General features: G+C 45.7%; 1 protein-coding gene across 1 annotated transcript in view; it reads right to left on the bottom strand.

The window, feature by feature from the left end:
* Positions 1 to 21,772, bottom strand: part of TBC1D14 (TBC1 domain family member 14) — a 90,118-nt gene that overhangs the window by 34,812 nt on the left and 33,534 nt on the right. Inside the window, exon 2 of the mRNA XM_065877430.1 lies at positions 19,550 to 19,670. Within this exon, the coding sequence (XP_065733502.1) occupies positions 19,550 to 19,670 (121 nt within the window). The remainder of the gene's footprint in view (positions 1 to 19,549; positions 19,671 to 21,772) is intronic.

The following is a 21,772-nucleotide window of genomic DNA, read 5'->3' as shown; positions in this document are numbered from 1 at the left end:
AACGGCTGCCCATGAAGTATGAGCCCTTTCTGTGTGCCAGGCAAATGGTGGGGTCGGCCCAGCCCCGGTGCAACTCATCCTTCCAAAGTTTCTGCTCCTCTTGGGGCCCTTATGGGATCAAGCTGAAGTCTCTTGGTTTAAACCAAGTAACAATACCATTCATTGCTGTGCTCATCAGAAGTCCTGCAGGCTAAGCAGAATAAACCATTCAAGGAACCACTACAGATTCCAACACGCTGCAAAACCCTAGAGGCGATTTAGAATAGGGCTCTGCAAATTCTAGCGGCAAATCAGTTTTACTGGTCACGACAGTATGTTTTTTAAATCAAACAACACAAAAATACAGAGTGCACATAGTAAGGACAGTTTGTTTCAGTTCTATACCTCCTTATAGCTATGCCTTCTTGAGAGAAATGAGTCTCAACCTAAATTTTCTAACCTGGGGATGGGGGTGGGGTGTTGTGTCAGAATAAAAAGTTTACAAGTCACCAATTTAGAAGAGGTCACAGTCCCTGCCCAGAGTGGTGTGCCTTGTATCCTGCTGGGAAGGTAAGACCAACACCAGAGAGGCAGCAGCAAACAAAGCCTACTGCACCCAACTGGGGGCTAAGTGCGGCTGTGGTCTGATAATGCAGCAAAGCTTCAGGAAAAAAGCAGTACACCAGGGCAGCTGAGCAGAGCCTCAACTCCACACAGGGGCCAGGAGCTCATTTGTGAAGGGGCCTGGCACTTTAGCAGACCTGCAGACCCCACCTTGAAGGGCTCACTCACTCTAGCAGGGGCAGTACGATGCCAGCAGAGGCTATGAAACCAGAGCAGACGATAAAAAATGTGGGAGCCCTAAGGACAGGACACCTATGGCTGGAGAGAATCAAAGAAAACAGCTCATAAAGGGTGCCATCTCAATGGACAAAGGACACGGGAGAGCTGGGCTGGAAGCCGTGAAGGAGGGGCATCCCGACAGCACAAGCAGCAGCCAGGAGATGACGGCAAACAGGCTTCTCTGTGAGTGAGCATGAACGCTTTACGTGGGGAATGACGCCGAGTCCAAGTTCTGTTCTAGACTTCATGGTCTCAACAACAAGCTTCCCAGGGCTGACGGGACAAGCCAAGACCAAGCGAGAGAGAGAAAGGAAGAGCTAGACTGGGGTAGAGCCAGAAAGTAAACAGTGTGAGGTGTGATGAGCCCATTAGATACATCCAATGGCAAGGCCTACATCATGTGCATGCTCTGAACAGTGCTGGAGATAAGGATGGGGCATTAGACTCCTAAATAAAGTTATAATCGGCCAGTTGAAGAAGAAGAGAAAAAAATGTCTACCTCGACAGACATTTGTGTAAGAGGAGAAGATCAAGATCCTCAAACAGTGAAAACAAAGCGCTCCTGGTAGGATGACAAGAGGGGTGTCACTGCTACTCACAGAACTGGAAGAGTGCTGTAAAAGACAGCCAATTACGCCCAAACGTGGTAACAGAAGCCCCCTGGCTTCCTGGAAATCTATGTTAGCTACAAGGAGAGAGGCTCATCAGTTAAAACCTGTGCGTAAGCCTTGGATTCAACTGGTTACAGCATCAAGATTAGCCTTTTAGGGCTTCCCCGGTGGCGCAGTGGTTGAGAGTCCGCCTGCCGATGCAGGGGGCGCGGGTTCGTGCCCCGGTCCGGGAGAATCCCACATGCCGCGGAGCGGCTGGGCCCGTGAGCCATGGCCGCTGAGCCTACGCGTCCGGAGCCTGTGCTCCGCAACGGGAGAGGCCACAACAGTGAGAGGCCCGAGAACCGCAAAAAAAAAAAAAAAAAAAAAAAAGATTAGCCTTTTAAAATAACCAGGGGGTTTTAGAGGTACGTCTGGAATAAAGCATAGCAGGTGACCACGTGGCACCATTAACAGACTGACGTGAAACCAGCGTGAGGGACAGAGAGTACGGCAACCCTGTGGGCACCGGCTGAGGACCTGCGGGGGAAGCACTGTGAGTTGGCGGCAGGCCTGGGTCTGAACCATCACCTCCAGATCATCACCAACGGCAGCGTGACCTTGGGCATGTTCCTTCACCCCTCCAAGCCTGCTTCCCCACCTAAATGAGAATGAATTAACGAAAGACACATGGCCATAGCAGGTGCCTCAAAATGACAGGGAGTATTACTGTCATTATTTTGCTGCAAAATTACTTTTCACAACACTTCCCGCTAAGAGCGGTGCTTAATAAGGTTGTGAAGAGTAGATGAAAGTAAAGAGCCCAGAACACTGCAGCTGGCGTCACACTTTGCCATTTATAACAAGCAACTTTTGGGGGGAGAGGGGTGTTGTCTCACAATCTGGGACAAGATCTGTTCTATTTTGCCATTTTTGGTGGTTAAGAGTGGCCTGAACAGGTCTTACAAATGCTGGGACTTCCAAAACGACAGTACTGGTGACCAATGAGGCTGACCTCACAGTAAGAAGGACCCTCCGGAATCCTCTGAAGGGCTCCTCAGACTTCAACTCTTTTCTCTCCTCACCCACAGTCTTCTTCCCAGAAAGCATCCTCTAGGTTACCAGAAATGTTGGCATTTGGGACAGCAACTCTCAGCGGGCCTTTCTAATTGTCATGTTACTTACAAAACATGTAGAACACATAAGTTCACCTGTGGACTGGTGAATGAAATGTGTTAAAACTGAACTGTGGGTTTTAACAAGCTTGGTTACTGCTACGATCTGACCACCTTACTCGGACCCTGAGCAAACGGGGTACAGCCTGAGCTCCGTACAAAGGCTTCTTGCCCCCAGGATCATGAGCAATGAATGCCATTCAGGCCTCTAAGAGGGGTGCCTGGCCTGGACTGACCTCAGTCTGAACACAGGGTGCGATCCCCCTCTGGGTGGTAAGAATTAGGACGCGCTGGCTCTCTCTCCTACGGTCCCCCACTGTACCCATTAAAACTCAACCCTGTGAGGAAATTACATGGAATCACAGACAAAGAATGGCAGGGGGAGGAAGGCGCATCACCGCAGCCACATGCAAGCTTCAGCTCGTTGGAACAGATGCGTGTAACACACACACACACACGCACACGGGCGCACCCACGCTGGGGCCTCCGGCCGGTGACGGACAGGCAGACCCCCGGAGGGGCGCGGGCGGGGCCCCGGCCCCACTCACCATGAACGCCGCGGGGCTCAGAGGCGCGCGGCCGGCGGCTCCATGCCCGAGTGAGCGGGCGAACGAGCGAGCAAGCGGGGCTCCGCGGCGGGACCTCGGGCGGCGGCTCCGGCGGCCGGGCGGGGGCGGCAGGCCGCTCAATCGCGCGCAGATGCCGCGCAGCCGATCCGCGGCTCGGTTTCGGCGCGTCAGGCCTGGCTCGCCAGGACCCTGGGCGCCGGGCGGGGCTGGGGGAGGACCCGGGCCCCCGAAGTCCCAAGGGGTTCGTCCTCTGGCCGCCCAGGTAGGGAAGGTCGCGCGGCGCCCTCCAGACACCGGACGTGCCCACGCAGGCGGGGAGTCCAGACGCGGGATGTCCGCCCGCGATACAAACCGGGCCTAAATGCTCGCGCTAAGCGAGTTAGGCTGCGTCCTCAGCACACAAATATCACGCTGGAAAACGTACACTCCAAAAAGGAAGCGGTGACACGCCAAACAACGTACGCCAGAGCTCTGCTTTGTGAGATTTTCTAAAAAAATGACACAAGTACATTACCGGAAGGCACTACATAAAAATAGTAACACTAGTAACCTCTGGGTAGTGGAGTGATAATGAGCCATTTTATTCTCTTCTTTATACGCTACTGCGGGTCAAATGTTTTCCACAGTAAGATCAGTTCAATCAAAGCGTCAGGGTGCACACAGAAACACCTAATGATGGAAATCTGCCTAGTGACTGCTTCTCGGGGGCTGACTGGGACGGGGCAGAACATATCCCCAGGGGAGGTGCCAGAAGTATCTTGATAAACATTCAACAAAACTAACTTAAGAGTACACTTCGGATGGCAGCATTCCACTGTTTGGAGCGCATACCTCAATGTTTTAAGTCTTTAAAATCTGCATAAGGTCAAAATTATTTCTGGTCAGCCCATGGGTCCAATGTCCAAGTGCTGAACAAACTGGGCTTGAGACAACACAGACTCTCCTTCCGGAAGGGAACTCACAAGTCCTCAGACCATGGTACCACGCTTTCCACAGCTGATTTTCTGGATGATAGCATTACCAAGTTGCCACCAGAAACTTCTTCACTCAGAAGGAGCCTACAATGTCCATCAAGCTATAATCGAGAAGACAGACAATGACAAGTGATGGCGAGAATGTGGAGAATCTGGAATTTTCATAAGTCACTAGTAGTTGCAGCCATTTTTGAAAACAATCTGACAGTCTCTTACGTAGTTCAATATACACCTACCACACTCCTAGGAACCTACCCAAGAGAAATAAAAAATACATCCACAAAAAGACTTGCCTGCAAATGTTCACAGCAGCATTATTCATAAGAGCCCAACACCAAAAAAAAAATTCCAAAAACCCATTAAGTGAGGAATGGATAAACAGCACTGACGCAACAATGAAAAGGGCACTGATACATGCTACCACATGGACACCACACGGGTGAGCCTCAGGGACATTGTGCTTAGTGAAAAGATGCCAGACAAAAGGTAATGTGCATGAATCCATTTATATGAAATTTCTTTCTCTAGAGAGAAAGCAAATTGACGTTTGCTTGGAGCTGGAGGCAGAAGCGGAGATCCACTGCAAACAGGCGTGAGGGGACTTTGTCGAGGGGTGAAAATATTCTAAAACCGGATTGCTGTGACAGTTGCATAGCGGCATAAGTTTATTAAAAGTCATGAACATGTACAATGAGTGAATTCTATGGTATAAAAATTATACCACAATAAAGCCATTTTTTAAAAGTAATAGGATAAAACTGGAGAGGCTGATTCTGGCTGGAATGATTAGGGAAAGCCTTGTTATAAAAAATTATTCAAAATTTGGAAATAAGACAAAAGCATGGAGGAGAGGTGCCTTTTCCATTTATACCTGTGCGTTTTTAATATGCCTGCCTGAGGTTTATTTAATTCTCTAGGAGAATGTGCCTGTGCTACTTACTACTCTATTAGAGCTCAGACACTGTGAAGTGACATATTAACTTGTGGATTTATGTCCAATAGAATAGATAACTCTGAAGATGATGTTTTCTTAAATCTAATGTAGCAACCTTATTCTAACTTTTTTGGTTTTATGTCTATAAATATCTAGTTCCTCAAATGCCTTTGGAATCAACTTTACCATCTTACTGGTTCATTTAACTGATTTAATGCTTCTCCTCAATGTGTTAAATGAACCTTTAACTAACATGATCATTCAAAAAAAAAAAAGGTAAATGTCATGAAAGAATGGTAGAGTAACTGTTTTCTATTAAGAGAATAAAGTGACAAATAACTAAAGGCAACACACAAACCTGATTGGAGGCTGGTTCATAAAGAACAGTTTGGTGTAACTAGAGAAAGCAGAACATGATCTGGTCACGAACATGGTCTGAACATGGTCTGAACATGGTCATGGTAAGATGCTGTTATGGAAATTAACTGATAATTTTCTTAAGCCTGATAACACCTTCATGGTTGTGTAGAGAGCTGAATGAATGCTGATGTATTTATGGATAAGATGTCATGATATCTGCAGCTTACTTTCAAATGATTCCATTTTTTAAAACTAGAAAGAGGCACAATAAGTGAATATGGAAAAATGTCAACAACTGTTCAATCTAAGTGGAGCATATATGGCTGTTCATCATTAAATTATTCCTTGAACCCTTCTCCAGGTTTGAAATTTTTCTTCACAAGGGGAATAAACCAGTAAGAAGGCTGATGACCAATCCTTTAGATCTCATCTTAAATACACATCCCCACAGAAACACTTCCTGCCCTACCATGTAAACTACAGCAAGGCCCTGGTTCCTCTCTCTCCTAGCATCAGGTTCTGTTTTCTCATAGCACTTAATCACAACTTGTAATTACATGACTCTCTGATTAATATTTATTTCCCTCAAGAGACTGTGAAACCTCTGAGGGCGGGGCCTTACTGTAGTCTTCTCCGCGCTGATTGCTAACAAAGTACACGGCACAGAGGAGACGCTCAGCATCACTGTTCCATCCTTCATTGCACCCATCCAATAAGCACTTATGGTGCTTGGCCTTATGAATAAAGATGAACAAGGTCCCTGCCCTCAAGTCCCTCACAGACCAGCAAACAGACAATTACCACACTATACGGGTGCTCGGTCCTATGACTGAGAGAAATCTGAGGGCTCCAGGAGCCCCAGGAGGCAGCTGACCCGGCCTGAGGAGTTACTGGTGACTTTCCAGAAATAATTCCTGCAACTGGAAGAGAGCTGGCGTCCTTCTCACAGCGAGGCGTGGGTTCTCAGCCCCTCCACGCCTCTTACCAACACGTAGTGCTATGTATACTGTAGACATCAGCCAACCGGGGCCCACAGGCTCACTAAAAGTAAATATGAGACAGACGCATTAAGCATGTGTTAAATACACATTAAGATGTGCTTCCAAAGCACACAGCTTATCTCCTCTGACAAGCTGTAACCTGCAGGTTACTTTAACAACAGTTTCCATCCCATATTTCGGAACTGGGTACCATTCATAAAGGTTTAACTATTATACCATGTGATGACAGGTTGACTTTTACTAAATTTTGAAACTTAAAGCAAAAATAAGACGTTAACAGAGGCTTTTTCTCTATCTCAATCTGGCATTAGATGTGACTTCTATCTTAATCCACCTGAAAAGAATTCTTCCTCCTGAAGTTTTTCAGTTAACCAGCACTCATCCCCCTGCTTCCTGTATCTCCACCAGCACACTGGATTTACTTGCTTATTTGATTAACCTACAACATTGTTGTCTCTATCCTTTGAGATCAAGGAGGTAAGACTGGGTGATTTGTTTGATGCAGCATCCTAAGAGACAAGCTGACAAACCCAACCTTGCTAGACCACCAGGTTTCACAGGATCAAGAGGTCACTGAAGGGCTTCCCTGGTGGCGCAGTGGTTGAGAATCTGCCTGCCAATGCAGGGGACACAGGTTCGAGCCCTGGTCTGGGAAGATCCCACATGCCGTGGAGCAACTGGGCCCGTAAGCCACAACTACTGAGCCTGCGCATCTGGAGCCTGTGCTCTACAACAAGAGAGGCCGTGACAGTGAGAGGCCCGCGCACCGCGATGAAGAGTGGACCCCGCTCGCCGCAACTAGAGAAAGCCCTCGCACAGAAATGAAGACCCAACACAGCCAAATAAATACATAAATAAAATAAATCTATTAAAAAAAAAAAGGTCACTGAAGGAACGACTTCAACCTGGGAGACTGGTTAAGTGAACCATGATACAGCTACACAAAGGCCATTACTTAGTAAAAACGAGATCATGGAAGAATATTTAATGATATGGGGAAATGTCTCTGTTGTCATAGAGATAAGAAGAAAGTCTACAAAGTGGAATGTTTTGAAATTTTGACTTTCATCCACTTAACAAACCTGTATTAACCATTCACTAAAGCTAGGTACTTACTATTCTGGGCCCTGGAGATAAAGTGAGAACCAAACAAGGTCTGGTACTAGGTTTCATGGGCTGTGCAGAAAATACCTGAGAGTTCTGTGACACAGTGACAACGGATGGGGCGACAGTGGGTGGTTCTTCAGACAGGGTGGTCAGGGAAAACTTCTTAGAAGACACCACCTAGGAGGGAGCATCTGAGCTAGGACCCGATGAGTCTCATTCAACCCTAACAATCCCATGAGGTATGTACTGTGCTAGGCTGAGTGACGGCCCCCAAACATGCCCATGTCTTAATCCCTGGGACCTGTGACTGTTACCTTACATGGCACAAGGGACTTTGCAGATGGGATTAACGTTATGGACCTTGAGATGGGGAGATTATCGTCGATTATCTGGGTGAGCCCAAAATAACCACAAGTGTCCTTAAAAGATGGAAGCAGGGACTTCCCTGGTGGAGCAGTGGTTAAGAATCCGCCTGCCAATGCAGGGGACACGGGTTCGAGCCCTGATCCGGGAAGATCCCACATGCCGCGGAGCAACTAAGCCCGTGCACCACAACTACTGAGCCTGTGCTCTAGAGCCCGCGAGCCGCAACTACTGAAGCCCACGCACCTAGAGCCCGTGCTCCGCAACAAGAGAAGCCACCATGACGAGAAGCCTGTGCGCCGCAACGAAGAGCAGCCCCCGCTCACCGCAACTCAAGGAAGCCCATGAGCAGCAACAATGACCCAGCAGAGCCAAAAATAAATAAATAAATTTATTTAAAAAAAAAAAAGATGGAAGCAGAGGGAGATGTGACTACAGAAGGGGAAGGCAGTGTGTTGATGGGAACAGAAATTCCTTGGCCACAAGCCAAGGAACGCCAGCAGCTTATAGAATCTGGAAAGGAAAGAACAGATTCTCTCCTGGAGCTCCTAAAAAGCCCAGCCCTGCCCAACACTTTGATTTTAATCTGGAAGACTCATTTCATACTTCTGACCCCCAAACTATAGGAGAATAAATCTGAATTGTTTTAAGCCACCAAGTTGGTGGTAATTTATTACAGGAGCAACAGGAAACGAATATAGGTACTATCACCATCATCCCCCCTACCCCCCTCTTCTCCCTAGATGCAGCAACTAAGGCTCTGAGTAACTTCCCCAGTTAAGTAAACAGCTGGTCAGATGCAGGGTGGGATTTAAACCCAGGCAGTCTGGCTCCAGGGCCTCTTCCTATCAACTCCCCTGATGCACTGCCTCTGAACTAGGATCCCAAAATAGTGTCCCCTTTGTGGCCCTAAGGCCTTGTTAACTACCAGACACAGGCATAAGATCAAGGAACAAATGCACCACTTGCCTATTAATTAGGGATATCACGGAGTTTCCAGCACCAAAGAGAAGACTCCACCCAAAGTGCTTCCACACGCTGACAAGATGTTAAGTAATATTCTGAGTCCAACTTAGACAAGCAACTTAAAGGGGAGTTCAGGGGAAACTTAACTCGAAGGAAAGCAAGGTTAACAGCCTTGCTCTTCTCAAATCTGAGGTTTCTCCAAGTCTACGCAGGCGCTTGCCGATGACGCCTCCTCAGGAAGGCCAGCTGTGCTCCGGGCCCTGCACCACGCACCACAGCCCAAGACAAGCCAGCCGGGCCTGGAAAAGACCCAAGAAGCGTCTCCCCTGCTGATCCAACAGTGTTTAGAGATTATCTAATACTTTAAAATCTCAACCTTCCATCGGGAATTAGATCAATGTGAAAAAAAGCAGTTTTCTTTGGCTGTCAGTATTTTCATATCAACACATTAAAATTGCTCGGGGAAGGGCAAAAGCATCTGAAAGCTCCCAAGGGCCACCTCCCCAGGCCTTCCTAGGAAGCTGCCTCGATTCAGCTACTTCCAGGAAACGTGCTTTTCTGGTTCAGCTTATGCAACAGGCCACCCAACTGCAGACACTATCGCCTGAGCCCAGAGTCGGTCAGAAAGTGGATTCAGAACACGGACGGTCGCTTCTGAATAGCCCCGGCCACAGCACCTTCAAGGTCAGTGCTGGGCAGGTCTCCTGAGAACCGATCGTGTACACACCAGAGAGAAGCTGCGCAACTCTCTCACAAACGTATGCATGTGAGTGAAACGTACACAAACGTAATCTGGCTCAGAGAAAGGCCTGGGCGGGTGGGCACTAAACGGCCAGAGACTACAACCAGGAAGGGGCTGTGGAGTCTCGGGTGAAGAGGGCTTTCCCGTTTGATTCTGCCCACCTCTATCCTTTGGGTATTTTACAGGTATTTTTTCATGAGCTATTTTTTATAATTTGAAAAAAAAAACAATTTTTAAGCCATTTCAGATGGAATCCAAGACTGATTTTGGCAACTGCGAGTTCCCAAACACACTGAACATGCCTGAGCAACAGCAAAGTTTTTGTTTTTATCCACTCAGAGGAGTAAAGATGTAGCCATGATGTAAGACCAGAACGAGAGAAACCACTGACCTTTACCGAGCTCCCACTGGACACCAACCACTGCTCCAGGAACACCCACACTTCATCCTACTGAACCTTCATGAGCACAGGCAAGATGGGCATTATCTTTGCAGAGGAGGAGACCAAAGGTCAGACAGGCAAAGTCAAGTCGGCGGCCTAAAGTCACACAGCTGACTATGAGTGACAGAATCAGGACACAGACAAGGGGCTCTGTGATCCCAAAGTTAGAGTCCTTCCCAGGCCCCCTGCCTTCCCAAGCCTGAGACCCCTCTGACCCCAGCACTGTTAGTGGTCCCAGTAAAGGTCTGTCCATTTCCTGTTCTCTGAACTCCTGTCTCTTCCTGGGAGCCACTGCGGTAAGACTGAAAGTGTGCTCTGAATGCTGCCCTCTCAGACTGACGGGGAAGTGTCCACATTAGGAAAAACAAGCAAAACCTTAAGAAGCGCTATGCACTAGAATTTCAGTTTATATTATTAAGGCATCTGAGGTAAGAGAGTTATAACTCCTCAGATCAAGTAACTGTTGCCACGACAACAGTCGGAGACAATCTACCCATAGAATAAAACCGAAGTTCAAATTAAATGACCACGCTGCCATTTCCCTTTCTTCTCTCTCCCTTTTCTCTTCCAGAAAGGCATCATGTAGAAATTTGATATGTAATTAACTTGCTGCCTCTCTAAAATCCAAAATTAATAGCAATTAGACATTTTATGAGGCGATTTCCTGATAGACTCACCCTCACCCGCAAGGTCCTGGTCCTGTACACGCGTGCCACCTACCACCTGGACAAGCCAAACTTTCCAGAACAGGCTGAGCTTTCTACTCTGGATCACCACTCACTGGGTAAAGTTGCCCTCTTTGCCCTACTGCTAGGAAGCTCAGTGTCAAATCGGTAGTGTGCCTCTACGAGCTACATGGGAATTTGTGAGCTGTAGTTTGGGGTATCCATTAGGCTCTTGTTTCGTCTGGTGGTCCTTTGCCCAGATTCCTTAACACTTGGTCGTCTGCCATTCTGCATACTTTTTAAAAACTGTTTTTAGAGTAGACGTGCACACAAAATAAAATCCACGAGGTATAAAAGGGTCAACAGTGAAAGTCGGTCTCCCTCCTCCCCCAGTTCATTCGCCTCTCCAAAGCAATGCTATTATTATCAGTTTCCTAAGGGGCCTTCCTGATACAGTATCCGCGCTTACGAGCGTATGCGTGTATCTCATGCATACAGAGCACACTGATGGCTATTCAGCTTGCTTTTTTACAGTATGCAGTGTATTGCATTTAGGAATTTAACCAATTCCCTACTACCAGGCATTTAGATGGCTTCTGGTCTTTTCTAATCAATCTTTTTTGTAATCTTCCAATCTTTTGCAATCAATACCCTTATAAAACCATCAGTTTACCTACGCAGTAACTCATCTGTAAGATAAATTCCTAGAAGTGGAAATGCTGGGTCAAAAGTACCCTAACTGCTTGATTGATTCATTCATTCATGTTAGTTTTATTCTTTAAATTAACATGTAGTTAGCTTTTTGGTGTGTAAGTTCTGTGACTATTAAAACACGCTGTCTTATAGACATCACAGTCAAGATACAGGACAGTTCCATCCTCCCCAAAACCTTGTCCATGCGCTCCCTTAGTACCCACTCCTGGCACTGCAGCTTTATCTCTTCAAGCATATCACACAAATGAAATCATACAGCACATACGTAACCTTTTGAGACTGGATTCCTACAGTCAGAGAATACCCGTGAGACCTGCCCAAGATTGTTAAAACAGTGGATTACACTGATTGATTTTCAAATAATAAACCAGCTTTGCACTCCTGGATAAATGCCACATTTCAATGTATTGCTGAATTCAATTTGCTGATAACGTGTTGAGGACTCCGTGTGTCTTCATAAGGGATACTGGCCTCCGATGTGCTTCTTTTGTACTGTCCTTGTCTGGTTTTGCTATCAGGGTAATACTGGCTTCATATTATGAGTCAGTCCTTCCTCTTCGAAAATCGGTGTTATTTTTCTTCAAATATGCAGGAGAACTCATCAATGAAACCCCCTCTGGGCTTGGAGATATCTTTTGCGGGAGGCTTTTAACTAAAATTTCCATTTCATTAATAATTACAGGACAACTTGGGTTATATATTGCATCCTGGGTGAGTTTTGGTGATTTGTGATTTTCAAGGAAATGGACCATTTCATCTAAGTTATCAAACTTACGTACATAAGAGTTATTCATAACATTCTCTTACTATCCTTTTAATTTCTTCAGGGTCTATAGTAGTATCTCCTTTTTTCATTCTTCTTACTGATAATTTGGATCTCCTCTCTTTTTGTCAGTTTTGTTAGCATTTGATTTTGTTGATAATTTCCAAGAACCAGCTTTTGGTTTCACTGACTATTAATTTTTCTGCTTTCAATTTCAGTGATTTCTGTTCTTATGTGTATTATTTTCTTCCTTGTGCTTGCTTTGGGTTTATTTGCTCCTTTTACAGTTTCTTAAGGTAGAAAATTAGATTGGAGAACGTTTTTCTTTTCTAATCTGACTGGTTTAATGCTATAAATTTCCTTCTAAGCACTGCACCCCACAAATTTTGATAGACTGTGTTTCTGTTCAGTTCAAAATATTTTCTCATTTTCCTTGTGACATCGTTATTGTTCCAAAACATATTCAGAAGCATGTTGCTTGTTTAATTTCCAAGTTTGGGGAGATGTTCTTGTTATCCTTCTATCACTGTTTTAGTGTAATTTCATTGTGGTTAGAGAACGTATTTTGTGTAATTTTAATCCTTTCCGATTCAGTTTCTTTTATAATGCAGGTTACGGTCTATCTTGGTGGCCATCCACGTGTGCTTGAAAAGAATGTGTGTTGTGCTCTTGTTGGAGGGTGGAGCGTTCTCTAAATGTCCGTAGCCTGGCTCGCTGACGGTAGGTTCTTCTATGTCCTGTCTAATTCTGTCAATAGTTCTATCAATTACAAAGGGGGTGCTGACACTTCAGTTGTAACTATGGATTTGTCTACCTGTTTCAGATCTGTTGGGTTTTGTACCATGTATTTTTGCAGGTCTTTTATTAGGTACACACTCATTTAATAGCATTATGTCTTCACTGGTAATTACCTTACCTTATCCCTGGTAATTTTCTTTGCTCTGAAGTCTACTTTTTCTGATACTAATCTTCATTTTGGCTAATGTTTTCATGGTGATGTTATCTTTTTCCATCCTTTAATTTCAACCGCCTACTTTATATTTGAAGGGAATTTCTTTTCTTTTTCTTTTTTTTTTTTTTGCGGTACACAGGCCTCTCACTGTTGTGGCCTCTCCCATTGTGGAGCACAGGCTCCGGATGTGCAGGCTCAGCGGCCATGGCTCAGGGCCCAGGCGCGCCGTGGCATGTGGGATCTTCCCGGACCGGGGCACGAACCCGCGTCCCCTGCATCGGCAGGTGGACTCTCAACCACTGTGCCACCAGGGAAGCCCGAAGTGAATTTCTTTTAGACAGCAATCTGGCAGGACTGAGCATTCAGACACACAACTGGTATGCTCACACAATTTACATTAAGGTAAATTATTGGTATCTTTCAATTTGGGCCTACCATCTTATTTGTTTTCTATTTTTCCTTCTTCTATTTCCTCTTTCCTATCTTGATTTCAGTTCTTGGAACTTTTGAGAATTCTATTTTAACGTACTGTGTTTTTCACTCTCTCTATGTGTAGTTTAGTGGTTGATCTGAGATTTACAATGTATATTTTTCACAATCTAATTAGTATCAATATTTTAGCACTTCAAGTGGAATGTAGAAACTTTTCCATCATATCCCCTCCACCTTCGTGTTTTATTTCTAATACGTATTACATCCACATGTGCCGAAAACCCCATACAACATTATACTTTTTGCTGAAACCAAACATATTTAAAAGAACTCATTAAGAGAACAATGGTCTACTGTATTCACGTGGACATTTACCATTTCTGTTCCTCTTCCTTCCTAATGTTTCAAGTTTCCTTCTCGTATAATGTCCCTACTGTCTGGAAAACTTCCTTTAGTAATTTTTTTTAGATCTGCTGGCAACAAATTCTCTCAGTTTTCCTTTATCTCAAAAGATCTTTATTTCATTCCTGAAGGGCATTTTTGCTGGATACAGAATTTGGGGTTGATAGTTCTTTTCTTTCAGCACTTTAAAAATACTGAAATCACTTCCTGCTGGCCTCCATGGTTTCTGATGGGAAAATCACAGTCAGCTTCCTTTTTCTTAATTTGTTAATATCTTATACATCTTTTACACGTGAGTATAACCGAGAAGTATTACTAATTTATCTAAAGGAACCCCTTCCCCACTTCCCAATAACGGACCACAAAGCCACAACCACCTCCTGCCAAGGCTACACCAGGAGCACCTCTTTAAGAAGATTTCATCCACACGAACTCACTGGAGCAGAGGCTCAAAATTTCCCAGCAAGTCACTACTTCTCAAACCTTACGGCACATCAGATTCACCCACAGAGCCTAAACAAAAACAAAACACCTGTCAGACTGGAAGCGAGGTATGAGAAAGAGAAGTCAAGAGCAATTCTGAAGTTTCAGGCCTGAAAAAGAAGGCTGAGGCTGCCATTCACTAACATGGGGAAAGCTGCAAAGGGAGCAGGTCTGACAGAGTGGAAAAAGAAAATCAGAGTCGGGACTTCCCTGGGGGCGCAGTGGTTAAGAATCTGCCTGCCAATGCAGGGGACACAGGTTCGAGCCCTGGTCAGGGAAGATCCCACATGCCGTGGGGCAGCTAAGCCCGTGCACCACAACTACCGAGTCTGCGCTCTACAGCCCGCGAGCCACAACTACTGAGCCCGCGTGCTGCAACTGCTGAAGCCCTCGTGCCTAGAGCCCGTGCCCTGCAACAGGAGAAGCCACCGCAATGAGAAGCCCGCGCACCACAACGAAGAGTAGCCCCCGCTCACCGCAACCAGAGAAAGCCCGTGCACAGCACCGAAGACCCAACGCAGCCAAAAATAAATAAATAAATTTTTAAAGGAAAAGAAAGAAAGAAAATCAGTGTTTAGCTCGGTGCTTGTTAGCCACGAAATGTCTATCAGACGTCCAGGTGGAGCTGTCCAGTAGGCAGCTGGCTGCCTACGTCTGGAGTTCAGGGGTGAAGGCCTGGCTGGTGGTCGGCGTAGGCATGACATTTACAGCCTGAGTCCAGCGCAGATCTCCCAGAGGCGCCCACAGATGAAGAAGCGCTCGAGAGGCACCCTAATGTTCAGAGGGCTGGAAAGCTGAGGGCACCCAGCAAAGGAAACTTAAAAAGGAGGAAGAGTGTGGTGACCTGGAAGCCACAGTTAGAAAGCCACCCAAGCAGCAGAGAAGTGGACACGGGCTGAGGGAAACAACCACTGGACCTAGCACCTGGGGGTCACCTGAAAACCAGTCTCAGAGAAACGTGCTCAGTGGTACAGGAGCGTCTCAGGACGGCTGCACTCTACTTTTCCTTCGCAACATTTATCACAGCTACAATTATCTGTAGAGTTATTTGTTCAAATCTTTCTTTCCCCGACCCCTGGTAAGTTCCAGTGAAGGCAGGGCCCGAATAAGTCTTTGCCCTTCATTATAATAACCAGGATTGATCCACACAGTGTCTCAAATTTGTGGAACACGTGAAAGGACCATGGAATCCAAGAAAGAAGGTTCCTCTTCATTCACAAAACAAAGGACTGTACTTCTGAGACAGCACCGCCACCCGCGCCAATCTGGCCAGAGCCCTGGTCCATACACACCCAACGACAGGAGACCGGAAGGCAGCTATCTTCAAATACCTTCTCCCCGGCTTTATTCTCAAGAGCTTCGCCAGTCCACCAGCAATGGCCGAAAGTGTACACGGCATACCTGGGCCCTTTATTTAACCCGCTGTGGGCAAAGACGGCTATTTTCCTCCTAATAGCCAGCATTCCCTTCTCACACGGCAGTGGTTCTTAAATTTTGGTGTGCGTTAGAACAAATGCCTGGAGCATTGTTAAGACACAACTTGTTGTGCCCCAGCCCCAGAGTTTGTTTCAGTGTGTCTGGGGCGAGAGGCCTGAGAACTTGTGTTTCTAACAAATGCCCAGGTGATGATGATGTGAGCTTGGGGACCACAATTTGAGAACCACTGGTTTAGTGTGATTCTCATAGTTATTCTTGGTCATTTTTGCTTCCCCTAGGAAAAATCATAATGCAAGCTGACAGAAAATTACTTGCATTTCAAAATTTTTATGAAATTTGAAAAGTTAACTGAAAGTATCAATAGCATTGCATCATTTCCTTAAAAATGGCAACCAAAAAAGAAGGCCCAAACCAAGAGAATGTGGCCCAGTTACAGTGAAGTCAGCTGTGCCCCAGAGCACCCTGGGCAAACCACATACAGCACCCAGTCCACTTAATGGACCAATTTATTAACAGAAAGTCATGACCGCCACACCCGAGTACTAACTCTGGGCCACACACTGTGCTAAACATTGGGCAAAAATACTTCACATACATTATCTGTTAATTTATAAATTAACAGGCCCATTCTGCAGATGAGGAACCAGAGAAGTCACTGGCCCAAGGTCATGCGGACAAGAAGAGGGGACGCCGGAAATCAAACCCGAGCCTTCAAGTCCAAAGATCTTGGCTGGTGTTCGTACCTGAACCCTCGGCTCACCACGGGCTCCTTGAGACATGTCCACCCATCCGCTTTTGTGTCTCCAGTGCCCAGTACAAGACCTGGCCCCAAAATGGCGCAAGGTTTGCTGAACAAGCAAACTAAGGGATCTATGGAGGGCACAGGCTCACCCCCTCACACTGTGGTCCATTTCTCAGTCACAGGAAACGAACAATGATACCAGCAGACACTTTCTAGCACTTGGGACATTCATAACTGCTGGCAGCACATGATGTGTAGTCACTCATTTAATCCTCACCACCTCGGAGGTAGGTACTGTTATTCTCCTAACGTTAAAGAGCAGGAAAATGAGGCTCAGAAGGGTTAAGGAACCTGCCCAGAGTCACACAGCCGAAGTGTAGCAGAGCTGGGATCCAAACGCAATACGTCTGACTCCAGAGTCCATGCTTTTAAATCACTACGTGATGCTACCTCTCTCAAGTATAAAAAACTTCCAAAGAGAAAGGGAAAAGGAATTAGAGTTTGCTAAATATCTCAATTATGCTTTAGTTCTAGCTAGAGTTATTGTCACCATTTGGGATCACAAGTCTGGACACTCGGACCCCAGTGATGGGCTCTCTAAAGTGGGGAGGGGAGGCCGTGTGAGCCGACACCTGTGACAGCAGCCAGCTCGAGCCTGGTGCCCAGGAGTTCCTCCCAGGGGCAGGTCCCCGGCTCTGGATCCCTCTCAGGCCTTGCCAGCTCGGGGGAGGAGGGGACAGGGTGACAAATGAGAGGGCCAGAGACACAAAGCATGAGCAAACAGGACAGAGGCAGGATTGTATGACGCATGCAGGTACGATTACATCCTTTATTATTGATGGTTAGAGCCAGATGGCCCTCTTCTTTGCAGTACTGTGTTACTACATAATTAGCTGACCTAGTCACTTCAGTTCACAAAAATCCTTTAAGTCCAAGAACATAATCCATGTTCACCTTAAAAAAAACGGTACGACACAGATAACAAAGAAATTCAAACATGATGCAAGTGACATTAAGAATTTCCATGGGAAATTCTATTTAGCATAATGGTTACTTTTTTGAGAACCATAGATTTCTTTAAGAATTTTATAACAGCTCAGCTACTGAGTTTCCTAAGAAATGCATAGCTTAGCTCTGCATACAAACACATCATATTTTAATTGTATGCTATTTTAACAAGCCTACACAATTAGTGATTCAAATTCAAACTCTAACAGTCTATAAAAATGAATTCCAACACTGATTTACTTTGTGAGTTTCCTAGGTCCAGACAACTGCTATAAGGAACACTACACAACATTCAAAACACCTTTAATTTGACGAGGCATAAAAAATGAAATATGTGCAAAGCCAGCTTGCTGTCCAAGCCAGAGCCCCAGCACGTGCTCACACACTGCAGCCCTGGACCTCACATGTTTATACCCAGAGGGCCGCAATACTCTGCAGCCCCACTGCCACCACTGCACTGAGCCAGACCCCACTGTTTCTCACCTGGACTAGTCCAAGAGCCACAATCTCACCAGGGGGACCTCCTCACTCCCTACATGAGTAAAACCCTTCAGGGGCTCCCCAGAGCCTCCAGGTTAGAGACAGGTTCCGCATGCATCACATCCCACCCCACAGGCCCCATGGACAGCCCCTCTCACTGCTCCCTGGGTTCACGCTGCACGAGCCGCCCAGCACCTGCCCCTCCCTTCCTGCAGGGGCACAGCAGCTGCGAGGGTCCTGGAGCCCAAATGCCTGAACTCCGCTGAACTCCAGCTCCACCGCTTACTAGCCGCACAAGTCACTCAGCCTGGTCTCAGGGCTTCTTTGGTAAAATGAAGACAGTAACAGTGCCTTCTTCATAAGGTTGTTGCACGTTTTAAATGAACTAGAAACCCACGTGCTGGCTCATTTATTGCCAGGACGTAGTAATCACTCAGTACACGATCCCCATTACTAGTAATTCTCTGTCACACCGTTAAACTCAGACTTCCGTGCCGCGTCGCCCATCAGGCCCGGCCTCCCTGCCCACGCACCTGTGCTGCTCCCCACACTGGAATCACTCCCTCACCAGAGGGGTGCTCTGGAGCCTGGGTGCAGTGCCATCTCTTAACTCCAGTGCTGGCACTTAGAAGTGTTTGTTGAACAACTGTCCGTGAATACAAAACTGAGGTTGGGGGGTAAGGCTGCTGCGGGGCAGTGTCACAGCACCGGGCAAGCATCGCACTGTTAGGATGGCTGGGACTCAGGGCCAAGCAGAAGATGCAAGTGGTAACAATCAGGGCTGCCGAGGCCGCTGACACCCCCGGCCTGGCTGAGTCTGTGCTTGAGCCCCCCTCCCTGTAAAGATGAGCGCATGCCTCCAGCAGCTAGCATCACTCCCTCCGTGGGGAGTGAAGTAGCCCAGTGGTGGTGAGATTCCACACGCCTGGCCTGGCCCTGAACCCCATCTTCTCCCCCCAAGACATGTGGGCAGCGTCGGCCCGCGAGGGGAAGAGGTCATACTGCAGCCTGGGTAACAGTGGCCCTAGGTTTCCTGGTCCAAGGAAGCACTGGAAGGATTAAGTCCTTCCCAAGAAACCCCTGGGATCAGAGAGGGAGAATTCTTTAACATCAAACACAATTAATAAAAATTAGATAGTAAACACATTTGCAACTCTTATTGAAAAAAAACTGATTAAATTTCATCAAGTTATAAATATCTAAAGCCCAGCTCTGTCAACTGCACTTTCCTATGTGTGCATACGAGCTATAAGAAGTGAAAAAGGTTAAAGTCATCCACATTCTGAAGACAGACTCAGATTTTAGGTACTTAGCATGCAAGTGAAAGCAAAGCTTTCCAGTCTCAAAGCCTCCGTAATGGTCCTTCCTGCACGGTTCACAAATGCATGCTGTGCCGCACATTGCTGTGTTTTTGTATCGTGTATACCTTTTGTATTTTCTTTGACTCTTTCTGAGCATTCTCTCGGAGTGGTACTTTTCCAAATAACTTCCATCCCAAGTCATTTTGTTTGTCAAGTCTTGCATTTTGTTTTCTAGCAAGCAAATTCCTATAGGAAGAAAATAAAAGGGTTAGGGAATTGTTGGGTATTTACAGAAACACTAGGACAGCCAGATCACTCTCTAATGAAAACAAGTAGACTTTCCTTTGAGAGAACAATGTGGTGAACCACAAACTTTAATTCTGCAGACTTGATTTTCATGTCGACAAAGAATTATGAAGCAGGTGAAAAGACCTTGACCCACAGCAAGCTTTTTGTTATTCACCAATAGCATGTACAAGTTCTATCATTTAGAGTAAGGAAATGTATTATAGCGTAACAAAGCATATCCAAAAAAGTGAGCTTTGAAGTCAGACCAAACTGAATTGAAACCCTGGCTCAATCACTCACTAGCTGTGTGACTCTGACCGGTATATTAACCTCTCTGAGGCTCAGTTTCCTTATGTCTAACAAGGGTCACTATATGAATTAAAATTACAGGTACATGATCAGTGCTCAAAGGATAACAGTTGTTGTAGTACTTAAACCTCTAACTTAGTTTAAATTATCTATAAGGTAAATTTATACTATCTATTTATAAAGAGTCTCCATGTATCATAAAAAGAAAGCCACTCATGAGATAATCACAAGGTCTTCTCTCCCAACAACATGTAAACAAACCCAGATAACATAAATAAACCCCAAATGGTACTACAAAATAAACTATGTTTTGGAATGCATTGTATTGGTGCATTCATTAAAAACAAATGGTTTCTAGGGCTCACTGGAAAGTATAAGATGAGCATGAAGCATCTTGCGTGCTAGAAAGAAGGTGCTCAAAGAAATATGGGGACAAGTTTCATGAAAACAGTACCCAGCTTGAAAAGGGCTCTCACTAGCTAAATCCGGAACAATGTAATCATCAAAATAAATAATGGGATTACAACCCATCAAATGAAAAAGAAATCCATGAGCCCAAGTGGATATGGATACAAATACACAAACAGAGGAGGAAGGAAAACTCTTAGAATGTCCCCCTAATAAGTAGAGAAAGATTGATGGGGTTAGGAATTAATCAATGGATGCTGAAACTAGTAGGTGAAAGTTGGATGAAGAAAAGGAATTTTACATAGTTTGAAAGTATCTCCCACAAATTACTTGTAATGACAAAGGCAAAAATAGTTAACTTTACAGTTGAGAAACCTCATTAGCCAAGTGATCAAAGCTGGCATCCCCAATGTCAGGATGGACAGCACACGTCACCCACCTGCTCTGATGCTGAGAACAACACACCATGTCAATGGCAGTTACCAAAAATGCATCACCTGAATATAACCATGAGGAAATGCAGACACACCCAAACTGAGGGACAGCCTATGAAATAATGAATCTGACTCTAAAAATGCCAGTGTCACATGTGGACAAAAAAATAGTGCCTGTCATTTCGGTAAACAAAGAATGTTGCAGCCATCCAGCCATCAGCCACTGTAGCCATCTCAACGGTGCGCGCTAAGGGGATTCTGGATGGAGAAAAACTGGGATACTGGCCCTAGATAGTGAAGATGCATACCAAAGGAATAATTTCAATCCGCCCAGACTCTACATCTTCCCATACAATCGTTAACTTGAGAGGTCTGTTTTTTTGTGATTAGCAGTAATCTTTTGATGTTCAACTGCATGGTTTTTTGTTTTTGCTTTTTTCAGCAAAAACTCCTATATATCCTGGCTCCTTGCTTATCTCTTTGGAACAGTCCCTCAGAGCTATCTGCGAGGCTGCCTTCCTGGGCTATAGACCTCAGAAAGGCCACCAAATAAAACATAATTCTCAACTTTTAGGTTGTGCTTTTTTTTTCAGTCGACAAAGAAAGGCTGAAGAATTGTTCCAGATTAAAAGGAGGCTAAAGAGACCTGACAATTAAATGCAGTAGGTGGATCCTGGACCACATCCTGGACCACGGGCCAAGACAGGTATAAAGAAGACTACTGGGACAATGGACGCAATTTGAACATAGAGTATAGAGGAGAACAGCATTGGGTTAATATTAAATTTCCTGATCTTGATAACTGTACTACAGTTACGGAAGAGGATGCCCTTGTTCTTAGGAAACATACTGACATACTTAGGGGTAAAGGGGCATGATACCTCCAAATGATTCTTCTAATGCTTCCTC

The sequence above is a fragment of the Phocoena phocoena genome, chromosome 5, assembly GCF_963924675.1.
Source record: "Phocoena phocoena chromosome 5, mPhoPho1.1, whole genome shotgun sequence".
In the NCBI taxonomy this organism is placed as follows: domain Eukaryota; kingdom Metazoa; phylum Chordata; class Mammalia; order Artiodactyla; family Phocoenidae; genus Phocoena; species Phocoena phocoena.
This window is presented reverse-complemented; position numbering and strand designations above follow the sequence as displayed.